General features: G+C 35.5%; 1 protein-coding gene across 1 annotated transcript in view; it reads right to left on the minus strand.

Annotated features, from left to right (window-relative positions):
* LOC129234320 (golgin subfamily B member 1-like) overlaps positions 1 to 13,848 on the minus strand; it is a 221,597-nt gene that overhangs the window by 38,160 nt on the left and 169,589 nt on the right. The window contains exons 6-8 of the mRNA XM_054868313.1: positions 9,308 to 9,427; positions 5,513 to 5,692; positions 3,120 to 3,355 (exon numbers count right to left, since the gene is read on the minus strand). Coding sequence (XP_054724288.1) covers positions 3,120 to 3,355; positions 5,513 to 5,692; positions 9,308 to 9,427 — 536 coding nt within the window. The remainder of the gene's footprint in view (positions 1 to 3,119; positions 3,356 to 5,512; positions 5,693 to 9,307; positions 9,428 to 13,848) is intronic.

Raw genomic sequence — 13,848 nt, forward strand, 5'->3', positions numbered from 1 at the left:
GCTTACCTTTGCTGTTTACCGCGTTTCCACGATATGAAAAAAAGGAAGTGAATTAAATATTGCGCTCTGCTCTTGTTATAAACCATATCGTTGCCAGTACATGCGAGTAAAGAAGTGAATTAAATATTCCGCTCTGCGCTAATATCATTTCATCACTTGTGATGTCATGCGCAGAAGTGTAAAAAATTAAACTGAACCTACGCACAAATTAAAATAATTTTTAAAAAGGATTAAACTTTGTTGGTCAATTCCTATGTTTTTAAGCATGCTCTTTCGGATTCTTTTTTTTTTTTAATTTTGGAAACGACCTCATTAGAGAAGCAATTACAATTACGTTGACTCAAAAGAGATATCTAATTATTCACTAATTGCCTCTATATTAAATGAGTTTCTGGAATTCATTACATGTGAAAGCAATGAACTTTATTTTCAAACAATCATTTGGCGAAAAAACTTGATAGAAAAAAGATTTAAAGTAAGAAGAAAAAAAAATAAATAAAAAACATTCGGAACAAAAACTTAAAAAGAGCAAATTTTGTGGAAAATATTATAAAAAATGCCAACAAAAGAAACAGTAATTAAGAATAAGTTTATTCATTTTTGTCATTCATTGGCTTTAAATAAACGAGCAGTCATTAAAAGAGGCGGTGGAAGAAGAGATTTGAAAAGTCAAAATCATCGTAATAAAATTTTTGAAAAATATTAATAAAGTAAAACATAGAGTATGTAAAGAAAAACTGAAAGAAGAGATATGAATTTAATAATAGAAGAAGGAAGAAAGTAATACATTGTAGTTTGAATTCTTCCCTTTAATCCTCCCTTATTTGAAATATCTTCATTAATCATGAAATCAGTTGAAAACATATCATACTTTGGATCGAATCTCAAATTGATCTTTTGGTTAAAATCTGTAAAAACGTAGTTTGTTCTTAGTAAAAGTTTTGCGTGTGAAAACAAGATTTCGCTCTTTGAAATTATATGAATAAATCACATTAATGATTTTGAAGATTTCGATTTGTTCATCTTATGCATTTGTAGTTAATTGCATTTCCAATTTTAGTATTGCTCAAATCTGATATCAATGGAAGACATGAGTAAAGTTAATCTATTAGAAAACGCTCCAGTCGTATTGATTCGTCAAAAAAACGGGGAAAAGGAGCAAAAGAGCCAGAAGTAATAATCAGGATCATCATTTTTGAATTTAATTCTTAACAGTGTATCGATAGACTGGTTTATGTTATACATTGAGCAAATTTCGTAACACATTAATAGTACGAAATCAATTCTACAAAATTAAGTTTTGTTAGAATTAACAATGTAAAACGGTTGAGTAATTTGCTAATTGCGTCAATAGTTACTGCTGATTCATTATATTTGTGAAAACGAAAATCGATTAACTACTCGCTATGGTTAGTTACAAAAGCGCACACATTGCTAGTTAAAGATGTATAATAGTCTGGTTCTGATGAGCTGACTACCGATTCACTGAGGGTTAAACATCGCGGCGTACTTTTAGAGCATCAGTCTGACATCAGTTGCAGCTGAACTACACTCATGTCCAAAATTAAGATCACAAACGTAAAGTCTGAGAAAATTGAAAAAACTATTCACTGTGTTGCCACACAATTTGGCACAGAGGTATATTACAAAAGGAGAAAGAATATAGAAACATACTGTCTGACCATCGATTACATGGAAAGGCTAATATCCGGTTTATAGGCGGAAATGGATGCATATGTTAGTTTATAGGGGTGTTAGTTGGTTTGTTACAGATGTGCACTTTTGCCTCTCTATTATTTAGCCTTAGTTTTGTAAAAATGAAAATTTGCTCTCAGCAACATTTTTTAATCTAAAGTATATTCGTTCTATATTCTCACGGTGAAAATAAATTGATTTATTTATTCACAACAAAGTTCTTGAGCTTGCCATTTTGCTTTTACGTTCCTGAACGAAATGAAAATATTTTCTTTTCCTTTTGTTGTTTCCATGGTAGCTATCTTTGTTTTCCCTTACTTCATTTTAGAGAATGCAATAAATGAATAAGGCACTAGTGACATTATAAAAAGAGTGCATCAAAGTCCCATCGTTATTTTCCCTTCTCCCCTGCTAGATTTATTCAGAAGGAATTGTCTTTACTTGGCAGATTGCCAAATTACATACAATCCGCGGTCAATCAGTAACAGCATGGAAAATATTTTAATTGTAAATTAAGAAACAGGGTACATCAAAAAATGTTAAAATTATGAATCAGAGATAAAGCTTTTATCTCGTTAAAGGTCTGTCTAATATGTAATGTGATCATTGTGATCGGCTATACAAGCTCCACAACGAGCTTCCATACTGTTTATGAGGATGTCAATAAAAGCGGTGGCGTGATGGTTAGGCGCTGGCCTTCTACGTCTGTGGACCCAGGTTCTGACCTGAGGTGGCCTGTCGGTGGATTTCTGAGACGTAGAAAATCATCAGCGCCCATGTCGTATGATTATGCAGCATGTAGAAGATCCCTTGGGTATTCGTTTGGCTTAGAACTCCCTCGGAAAAATTAAAACTCCTAGAGCAAATTTCGCACCAAAGAGAGCTCAGGTGCTTCCTTCTGGTGGAAACAGGTAGTCCAAATTATCCACGCCATTGACATCCGCACCCTAATGATGGCATATGAAAGTCTGGACGCCATATCGGGGATCGCACTAGGCCTGCTAAAGGCTAAATAGAGTAAAACGCAGAAAAAAAAAACAAAGCCCATTCTTCCAAAAGCGCAGCTTTTAACTCTTGCAGGGTATTAGGAGGGGGTTACGCTGTGCAATGGATCTTCCTAGACCATCCCAAACTTTTTCAATAGGATTGAGATCTGGACATCTCGAGGGCCAGTCCATACGTCGCATATTCTCTTCCTAAACATGTTTATGACATTAATTTTGGACATAAGTGCATTAATGATTAAGTGCTAGCGCAAAGAGATCCTGTGTAATTTCGTTAAGAGTTGTTTTTGCTGTAATAAAAGATAAGTTGGCTCAGTTAAGGATTTATTTTGCCGGATTAACGTTAATCCAGATTGCATTTTAGTAAAGCCCAGAAAAACGAGGCTGTACTGTACCTGCTATCTGTTCTTTCCAACTTACCGGAAAAGTTCCTCATGAGATTCTTCAAGATCCCTTTGCTTCCCTTCGAGGTCTCTCTGGCGCACCTCTAGGGCCTCCCTCAATTGCATAACTTCTGTCTCTTTGGTATCCAGCGCTTCTTCTAGTTGATTCTGAATTCTTTTAATTATGAGCTCTTTCTGCTGTATTATCTCTTGGAGCTCTTGAATGGTGTTCTCTCCCTCGATAACTACCTTCGTTTTCTCACTTAAAAGACTCTGTAAAATGATTAATATTTTTAGCATAAAAATCAACAACATGCTTGAGTAATTTTTCGACTATGTAATGAACATATAGGACACGTTCAGAAACAGGGAATGAACGGTCTCACCGATGCCACCGCAAGCATTCGGAAACGGCGAGTAGCTGTTCTGTGACGACACCCGCCCACTAGCGTTCGGAACATTTTTGTAGTATTAACTAGATACACAAAGAGAACCGATTAAATGGGCAACCGAGGCTTTCTAGATAGACGGGCAAGCGTCCGAAAAGCGCATGCGCGGAAACAACTTTTGCCACTGATCCGGTGCAAACCGCTCTCACCTATCTCTCACTGCAATCTCGACGTGGTTAGCGAGATAACATGGCCAATCCCGTCGTGTTTTAAGTTTTACTCTCTTTGAGTGAAGCGTAATTTACTGCTGAACTAGAACTAACCACGCTGTAACCACGAGTGTTCGAAAACAAAGTTATTCTACTGGGCTCACCAGAAAAGCACCAGTAGGGCCGTTTCGTTTTCGACCCCAGAAAAAACCCGCTTTTCACGCATTCCGGTTATTTGCAGGGTTTATGTGGAATCTTTCTACTCCTGCTAGTTTCTGGAGTGAAAGCAGTGTTTTTACCCGGAAAGCATTACTCGAAACAAGTTCGTCTACTGGCCGCTAAGGATGCTATGTAAAAACCGCTTTCTCTGGTATAATGGGAGAACCTCTTTTTACATGAAAACGGGGAATTTTTCAATCTTTTTTGTGGAAGCAGAGTGGGGATTTACCGGATCGAAAAGTTTGTTGTGAACGCGGCTAATGATTGTCATAACCACAATCTGAAGAGCCACGCGGTGTAACCGGTGAATTGTTTCCGAACGCAGGGGTGATAGAAAAAAAAAATCTGCTTAAATGCTCTTTGTTGAATAAAGAAAACCCATGTGACCGATATTTGGGATACCAGGGAGATGATGATGCTGACATTTAGTGACTAAATTCTTTTGTAGTTCATGAATTTATACGCAATTCCTTCTCCTTTGAGTCGAGGTATTTTTATTGTTTCAGCGTTGGTAGTTTTACTGTTCTATATATTTATGAATTTGTTATCATTGTTCGTTTAACTCGATTTTTGAACTCCAATCTCATGATACATAGGAGCCTATGATGTAGGAACGAGTGCTTTTTCATTAAAAAAAAAGAGTATTATGTACTTAATTCAGATAATGACACATAAGCTTTGAAAAATCTAACTTTTGTAATAATTATTAAAAATCCTGGAATCACAATCAGTTACCCAATTAGATATTTGTAACTAATGTTTCTCAAACGTATTCTCACGATTCTTCAAAGGAAAGTTAAGTCAAGACTTTGCTAGAAGCATCCTTCTTTCTTGAAACTCCTTACCTTAAGATTGCTACATAAATTGGGAGAAGGAGAAGAAGGGACTCTTACCAGAAGGCTCTTATTCCAGGAAGCAATGTCATAAGCCTAAAATTTTCTCTACTTTTGGCCCGTAGTGTTTTGTTAATATTTGTCGTGCATTGTGTCTGCGCAGAATTTTCTCCGCTGCTTAGTAGGTAGCTATTTAATACACAATTCAAGCAGAATGTGTTATAAAACAATGTATTATCTTCCGTCGAAAATCAGTTTTTCTTTAACTGCTTAAAATTATAAGGGTTGTTTTTCAGAAAAACTGCAAAAATGATCGATTTTTTTAAAAAATGAATATATAGATGTAGTGTAAGGTATTTTTTACAAGTTCAGTCGCGTGAGAAGGCTGAATATGAATTGAGGGAAGGGGGAGCCATCAAAATATTGTACGACCAAAGTGAGAAATATTTCATGGTAAGTTTTTTAATCTGCAAGTATTAAAATCAAGCTAAATCAAACTGTCATACTTAGAAGTCTAAGAATAGCTAAAAATTGAGATCGGCAATTATTACTGATATATTACCTCTCTTGCACTAAAGAACTACTTTAGACATGAAAACGTGATTTACACACACACACACACACAAAAAAAAAAAAAAAAAAGCTACGTAGTAGTGCCACCGATGGTATATAATTTCAATAATGTAGCCTATATATTTTTACAAGAATGATTCTCAAAGGGACATTAGAAATAAATTAACGCGATATTCCCTATGAGAAAACCAAAATGAAAGTAAATACCTGCACAGTTTCTTCCGATTCCTTCAGAGAGTGTTGCAACTGCGTAATCAAGTTGTCCTTTTCTTGACACATGCTGTTGTGATGCTGCGTAGACTGCGCCAATTGGTCCTGGAGAACTTGTATGCTGCGCTGAAGGATTTGGATTTTATCCAATCTCCGGGTGCATTCTTCTTGAAGACCCTTTCAGGAAAAATATATAGTAAAAATTAACTTCAAAATCACAAAATAATAATAATAATAATAATAATAATAATAATAATAACAATAACAATTAACTTGAATTCTGAAGTTTTGAATTCAAATTATGTTTTTCGCAATCACAAGCTGCGACAGGACCCTACTCATTGGGGGCTATCGTTTCTAGAAAAGGACTCCTGTCCCCCTAAGCCTGCCCCTCCTCCTGTGTGGTTACGTGTGTGTAGTTGTGTGTGTGTGTGTGTATGTGTAGGCGCGCGTGCGTGCATGTGTAGGCTTGTGTGTGTGCGTAGACCTGTGTGTATGCACGTAGGCGTGTGTATGTTCGTAAAAGCTTGTGTATGAGTGTGTGTGTGTGTGTGTATGAGCGTGTGTGTATGAGCGTGCGTGTGTGTAGGACACGGACGCCACCGACCAGGAGAAACTGATTCCATCAGGAGGCAGTGCTCGGAGGGGCGTCTGCCGAGGCCTGTGGGTGGTGATGCTGCTGGTCCAAGCTGAAAAAGGCACGGACCTCAAAAATGGTCAAATGAGAACAATAAGCAATCGTGATTGCTCAAAAAAAAAAAAAAAAAACCCAAGAAGTTCCGTCCAAAACTAAACGAACCTACTTTCCCGTATATCGATGTCAACTTTCTAGTATGTGATGAATATTCTCAAAATTAGCTAAAACTGCAAATTATTTCGAAGATAAATTAATAACCTTTTAATCTGATTTCTTGCAATAAAATACGCCTCGCTCATCTGAAGAAACATATACGTAAAAAATGAATAAACGAACACATAAAATAGTAACACCTTTTAAACAAAGCAGCTAATACATGTATATTATTTCCCATTGAAAAACACTTTCATCGTTTTCAAAAAGGATTAAAAATAATAAGCTCATAAAAATAAATACATTGTATCAAAAAAAAAAAAAAAAAAAAAACGCATGTTTTTCCCCTGTATCCAAAAAATACTTTTAAAAAAGAATAAATATACTTTCAGAAATAAATACAAAATAATAAAATGTCAACTTAAAAAATAATTTTTATTATCAAAAAAAAAAAAAAATATCAACAATCATTATTTCACAGTAAAGACTATAGCGTCGGAGTCGGAGTTCATCTCATTTTGAGGTTAAAGAGTCAGAGTCGGGAGTCAAAGATTTTTAGTTCAAGGATTCGGAGTCGGAATCGGTCACTTTCTTTCAAAGTCCGCAACTCTGCCAATGTTTACGGAATCGGAGTAGCACTAATTTTGGGATAAAGGAGTCGGAGTCGAAGACTTTAAATTTCTAAGAGCCTGAGTCAGTCATTTCCCCTCCGCGTCTATTTTTTTGCCAAAGCTACGGAGTCAGAGACGAAGTTCGACATAATTGTCGGGTACAGGAGTCGGATTCGGAGTAGACGGCTCTAAAGTTCTAGGAGTCGGAGTCAGGAGTTGGGCATCATGAGCTATTTCCAAAAAAATTTGTTTGAAGCAGATCCGCTTTTAAGTGGGGCATCTATATTGACTTTTAGTTTCCCCATAGGCGCTAACGTTAAAGGATCTGAACTATTCAAAATTGAACGGAATTTTTTTCATATTAAAAAAATATTGTTTTCATCATCAAGAGCGTTTTCTAGCAAAGTTTGTTTGAAGCACATTCATCTCTACGTTTGTGTGGGATTTATGTTTGCCTTAAATTTCCCCGCAGGCGCTTGTTTTTTTTTTTTTTTTTGAAATTGACCTGAAATTTTGAATTGAAATTTTTTTGAAAAACACCTATTAAAAGTGGTAGTTCTCAGTAAAAAGGAGAAAGAATGAAATTTACCATATTTTAGCCCCGTAAAATTATGGTGCCAAGGTCCATGGACCCGCAGGACCCTGCTTAAATTAGGCCTGATGTCAGACCAAGATTACTTAAAATTTAAACCATTCTGTTTCTTTGCAAATGCGGTGAATGTTGTAAAGGGTGTCCCGAAATTAGCGCAAGATTTGAATTTGCCACCATTTTGTGGTAAATAGTTGGCAACCTTAAAAAAGGAACAATTTAACTGCTGAGAGTTTATGGTTCATAAAATTGAAAGGGTCGCGGTGGCTTGATCGGTAAGGCATTGGACTTGGGGCCGGAGGGTCTCGGGTTCGATCCTCGCTGGTCGAAGATCCACCGTCGTCATTAATGGTGACTGGGCGACGTTAAATATGCTCGTGGACACAATGTCCTTCAAGTGAAACGATACCTCTGGGGGTGTCAGACCAGAAAGGTATTCGGTTCCTGACCTGGTTCTAAATTCTCGAACTGTCCATAGATTCACCACCATCTATTGTGTTGTTTTCTGAAGGCAAGGCGCCTGGCACGCAGTCCTTCGTAGTTTGAGGGCCAGAAGTCCCTTTGATAGTTGATAATAAAATTGAAGCGTTATATGATACAACAACGTGTTTTCATTATCAAAAAGGTTTTTTTTACGGCATTTCAATTTTTAACACTTTGATATCGCATCTTCGTGACATTTCTTTTCATGCTGTAATACAAGTTTCAATCTTTTTCATCTTGTTCAAGTCAAGTACCTATTACACGCTTTGTATGAACTAAGTTAAAATCGAAAAACAATGAATTTCGAAAAAAAAAATGAATGCTGAGGCTGATCATGCAGTAATTGTAACTAGTGTTCGATATCGCGACACGATAATACAGGTGGTGTGCTTGTTGACACATACCTTTAACTTCCTGTGCTTGTTGACATATACCTTTGACTTCAAATAACCCCATAGAAGATATCTAATGATGTTAAATCACGCGATCTAAAGGGCCAACTCTGATCACCGGAACGAGAAAGTACGCGACTAGGAAATGCCTTATGCAGTAATTGAATTGTTTCACTGACTGTATGGCATGTGGCACCGTCTTGCTAAAACCATATACTGGCCACACCAATAACATCCAATTTCGGCAGAAGAAATTGTGCCATCATGTCGCGATATCGAATACCAGTAACAGTTACTGCTTGAAGAGCCTCAAGTTCATTATATTTCTATGCAGAAAATAAAGGCTGTTTTTTTAGAGGTATAGAAATTTAGGTTCAAATAAAGCACCGTTAAATGATATAAATCGCCATGAATTTAGCTTTATTCAAAGAATGATTCTTTGCCATTTTTATTTAAATGTGATTTCTGGTATATGGCCACTAATCGGGAAGTCCAATTTTCTATCACTTTTTGCAGCAATGGGGGCCGTATGTGAGTGATATGTGGCGAATGTTCTTGTCCAAGGCGTCAATGGTCTGTGACTTATCGGCGTAGACCTGAGACTTCACACAGCCCCACAAAAAATAGTCCAGCGTAGTTAAATTGCATGGTCTCGCAGGCCAATTCACGGGTCCATTAAGCGAAATTATTCGTTCACCGAAAGTTTCTTTCAATAAATCAATTGTGACACGCGCTGTGTGGCGTGTTGCATCGCCCTGTTGTCTATTCATGATGAAATGGCAAACCAAACTAAACACAAAACAAGTGACAACTATCGAAATGGCCCGCATATCAAACAGTGTTCCCGATTGAAAGTTCTATACCTCTAAAAAAAAACACCCTTTACGAAACAAGAGTTAAAAGGACGTAACTTTTTAAGAAAAGTACCTTAATCGCTTCGTCCTTGATTTTCAATCCATCTATTAAAGAATGTACCTCCTTAAGCATTTTATCCACGGATGTTGTTGACAGACTAGGGCAGTCCGTATGATCACTCGTGGAGGAACTCTAAATAGGGAAAAAATGAGGGAGTAATAAACTTCAATATGTATCTCAATAAGTACAGATGACATATCAGTAGAACATAAGTGCATGAAAAGTAGAATAAGTCTAATGGCCACCTGGAATAGGAGAGTTTTTGGAATAGGAGACACTGTGAGCATTAAATTACAATACTTAACTCAATTTGTATGTGAACACCATATCTGTGGAATTTAAACGTATCAACGGGAAAATAATCCTTTATTTCAAGATCTTGTTATCTGCCCCACAGCACAGCTTTTAATAGGCTTTAAGTTTGCTGAACACAACAAGTGAAAGAAATGATGCAGTATGAAGAACTGACTAAAGGGATATTCTCATTCAAAGTGTGACAAGTGTTTAATAGAATGATAGGCAAACTAAAGCTTTTACAGCCAAAACATTTTTCAATCCAACATCATCATAAGTAATATCAAACGATTTATTTCTTTTTTTTCTCTAAAAAAATCTTTGTATACCGTTGTACAAAAAAAAAAAAAAAATAGTGATTATTAGTGCTATTAATTTCTTTGTGTAGAAAAACATTCAAACAATAGCTTTTCAGAGAAGCTTGAAGAAAGGTGCGAAGAATGCAACTTTTCTGATTCTATAGATTTCGTAAAGATGTACAGGGCATCCGAAATGCTCTTGACACATTTTAGAAATTCATAGAAAAGCAACAAATTATCATATGAATATGCAGTTTGCGCTACAATATTTCCCAGGTTCAAAAATTTTGCAGCATTGTAAAAAAAAAAGGAAATCAACTGTAATTATATACGTAACTTGCTGTGATGCTATCACAGAAGTAAACCAAACGTCATGTGAGGTATTATTAAACAGAAAACAATATCTATCATTACCAGAATTCAATGTGTGTACCGTTTGTGGACATGGGACGAACTTGAGTACCGTTTAGATGTAGTTCCAGCAACATACGGTGTACACATTGAACACTGGCATAATAGGTATTGCATTCTGTTTAATAAAATTATTAAACACCTCACGTGGCGTCTGTTTTTTGCAGGGCTGTGGAGTCGGAGTCGAAGAGTCGGAGTCGGACTGATTTTGGAATAAAGGAGTCGGAGTCGGAGTCGTTAGAAAACATGCCGACTCCGACTCCGGGCTTCTTTTTTTCTTTCCTTTTCACTGACTCTCCTTACATTTTTTAAAAATTGATTACCAATTGGTTCGATTACATGTATAAAAAGATATTAATGAGAAAATAACTGCCATTATGGCAATTAGCTAGCTTGAATGCTTACCGAACTTTCTGTAGCCGTCCCCTAGTTTGCTTGCTTTTTAACTTAACTAATAGCAACTGTCAGCAAACGGTTTTGTTGAATAACATTTTCAAGTAATCACTTTCAAATAAAATTAGAAATATAGCGTTTTGTTCTATCTCAGTTTAAAATAGGAAAAGAAACGTTTACAAATTAGTAAGTCGACGCCCGTAGCTAAGGTTGAAACGTTTAAGTGTGATCGGCAAATTCAAAGAAGTTCTGGCTCGAAAGCATGAATCTAAAAGATTCGATGAAATAATCTAATGTTTTTTTTCTTTATTAAGACTATTTCTGTAAGCTTGGTTCTCACTAAAAGTATGGAACAAAATAAGTGTCAATGATTTCTTGATTACAAGACTCAAGAATTGCAGTTAAAATCTTCATATTTAGGTTAATTCTAAAGCAGCCAATAAAATGTAAATTAAAAATTTAGCGAAGAAGAAATATAGGTATAGTAAAAGCTATTCGTACAAATTTGTATACCGCCGCGTTTTGTGTAAAATTAGCTCCTGACGTATATGTGCCCTATTTTCGTTGAAATTTTATTGATGAAATGTAATTTAAAATATATTCGCGAAAATTTTAAGAATTAAAGTATTTATATTTTTTATAAACTCTGAAATTAACTTTGGGGGTCATCTACCAGATGGATGTCACCCGGGGCAAACCACTCCCTCTCAAGAACTTGGATTTAGAAAAAAAGGTTTTTTTTTCTCTCAAGTTACAGCTTTCAAAAATTGAAAGCGCACGATCTGATCAATATATATTTGTTAAACATTAAAGGGGGGCAAATTACAGATAATCATTTTCAAAATTTTTAAAAGGGATTTTTAAGTCATCTCACTTTTTAACTCGCAACTATTGGAAAGTTTGATTTTTAAATTGAATTTCTAACGTTGTATGACGTCTTGGGTTTACAATAAAAAACAAAATGCGAAATTTTTATTAAAAGGAATTAATATTTCAATCTCTGTTAAGAGGTTTTCCCCCTTCCCTTGAATGGAGAGAGGGAGTTGAAAAAATACAATTAAATTTTTTTTTAAAAATCCGGAGTCGGAGTTGGAGTCGGACGTTTCAAAATCCAGGAGTCGGAGTCGGAGTCGGAGTCGGCCATTTTCCTTCCAACTCCGCAGCCCTGGTTTTTTGCACTGTGCCGATGCAGTCGTCACAAAAAGTTATTTTTACATTTTTGGTTTCTCCCCCCCCCCCTTTTACGAAGTCATAAAAATTTTTTGAACCTGTGAAGTATAATGGTGCAAACTGTTCATTCGTATGACAGTTTGCTGCTTTTCTATGAATTCTTAAAATGCGTCAAGGACTTTTTGAACACCTTGAATATTTGTTGTATAAATTGGGTAAAATGCGTTTGTGGTGTAGAAAAGGAATAAATTATTTATTTAGTTTTTACTATCCATCGCAAAATACTAGTCGTCAACGAGGATTACGCTCAAAGATATTTACTTTCCTCGAAACATCAGTACTAAAAGAATATAATTCTTTGCGCAGTAATCCTGTTATAGGTTTATCTGTGAAGACAATTTTGATCTTTCGGGTTTACGTGTGTGTTGAAATACATAAAAGTCCAGAAAATGATCAAAAACTCATTGTTTAACTTCTAAAGTATTCTGGGAGTTGCATTCTACTATGTCAATAAAATCAGAAAAAATTTTCCTCGAGAGACGCTACTGAGAAGTTTATCTTTGAAACTCTTTCACAAATTCTTTCTTAAATGATTTTTTTTTTCTAAAACTTTATCTTTTCTTCAAACTAAACGCGTTTACTTTTCCAAGAGATGGTCTGTCACGAAGCCAAACATGTTTTCATGAAGAAACTGCAATTGAAACCTACAAAGGAATCCTTGTCTAGGGTTTCCTAGTTTGAAGAGCGAAACATTGGGGAAATACAAATACCGATTGACAGAGTAACAAAGAATTCGTAGTTTCGTAACGGTCGAAGTCATATTGTAAACTTTTTGTCATTGGTCAGTTTCAGCACACACACGTACCCATATGCCGGTATAAATAAATAAATTTTGTGTACGTGCATGTGCCTGTACCAGCTTATTTGTGTCTGCATTGACGGAAAAGGTGGAATAGAAAGTCTAAATGAAACCATTGAAAAGAACTAACCGAAATGAGAATAAAAATTTAATATGAAAACAAAACTTGGTAAGTTACTCATTTAAATTTAAAAAAAAAAAACTGGAACATGAAAAAACCCTCAATAATTCATTTAGAGAAGTAAAAAAAAATTGTAAAATGAAATAGCAATTAGAATTTTCAGTTTTCTGATGCCACTTCTCAGTTTCAGTTCATACAACTAAATTATCATTTCTTAAGTGCCTTCAATATAAAAATAGATTAAATAGCGTTTTGTCAAATAAGATCGTTTAAAATAGGCTTGTCAGACAACTGAAATGTTCTACTGGGACAACGGAAACCCTCCCCCCGCCCCCAGCATCTCAGGTATTTAAAAGGTTATACACTATTAGCTGGTTTTTCAAGTGTTAGAGGGTAGTTCATTCCCATGCTATGAATAAATGTCTACTAATTAAGCGATTGAACCTGGGGTAATAATAAATGACAAAAGCTGGTAATTTTAAACTTCGTATTTCTTACACGTTAATGCTCATAAATTACTTAAGTAGGAAGAAATACTTAATAAGGGGGAAAAAAACAATATTTACATGTACTTTGCATTGACTAGGACTTTGTTTAGATTTTTTTTTATTTTTAATCTTAATGTAAAAATCTTCACAATCTAATCTGATATTGATTTTAAATGTCAGCGATACAAATGACAAATTAATAATCCTAAATAATGTTTCACAATTAATTATTTTTAGACTTTTTTTGGTCGTCTATAATCAGTTTTTTTTTTAAACCGGGACATGAAATAAATCGGCAGGGACACTGGAACTTTGAAAACCGGGATTGTCCCTGTCAGTCAGGACGACAAGCAAACATATCCTCATATATATTATAATAGCACTAATCAACACAAAAAATGCATCCGGCTCAAAAATGACTTTTTCTGAAGTATTTTGCTTCGTTAAACACGAAAATTACCTTAAAAAGTTGAGATTAGCTCTAGTTTTCATGATACAGAGCCAACCAGGATAGTGAA

The sequence above is a fragment of the Uloborus diversus genome, chromosome 1, assembly GCF_026930045.1.
Source record: "Uloborus diversus isolate 005 chromosome 1, Udiv.v.3.1, whole genome shotgun sequence".
Classification (NCBI taxonomy): Eukaryota; Metazoa; Arthropoda; class Arachnida; order Araneae; family Uloboridae; genus Uloborus; species Uloborus diversus.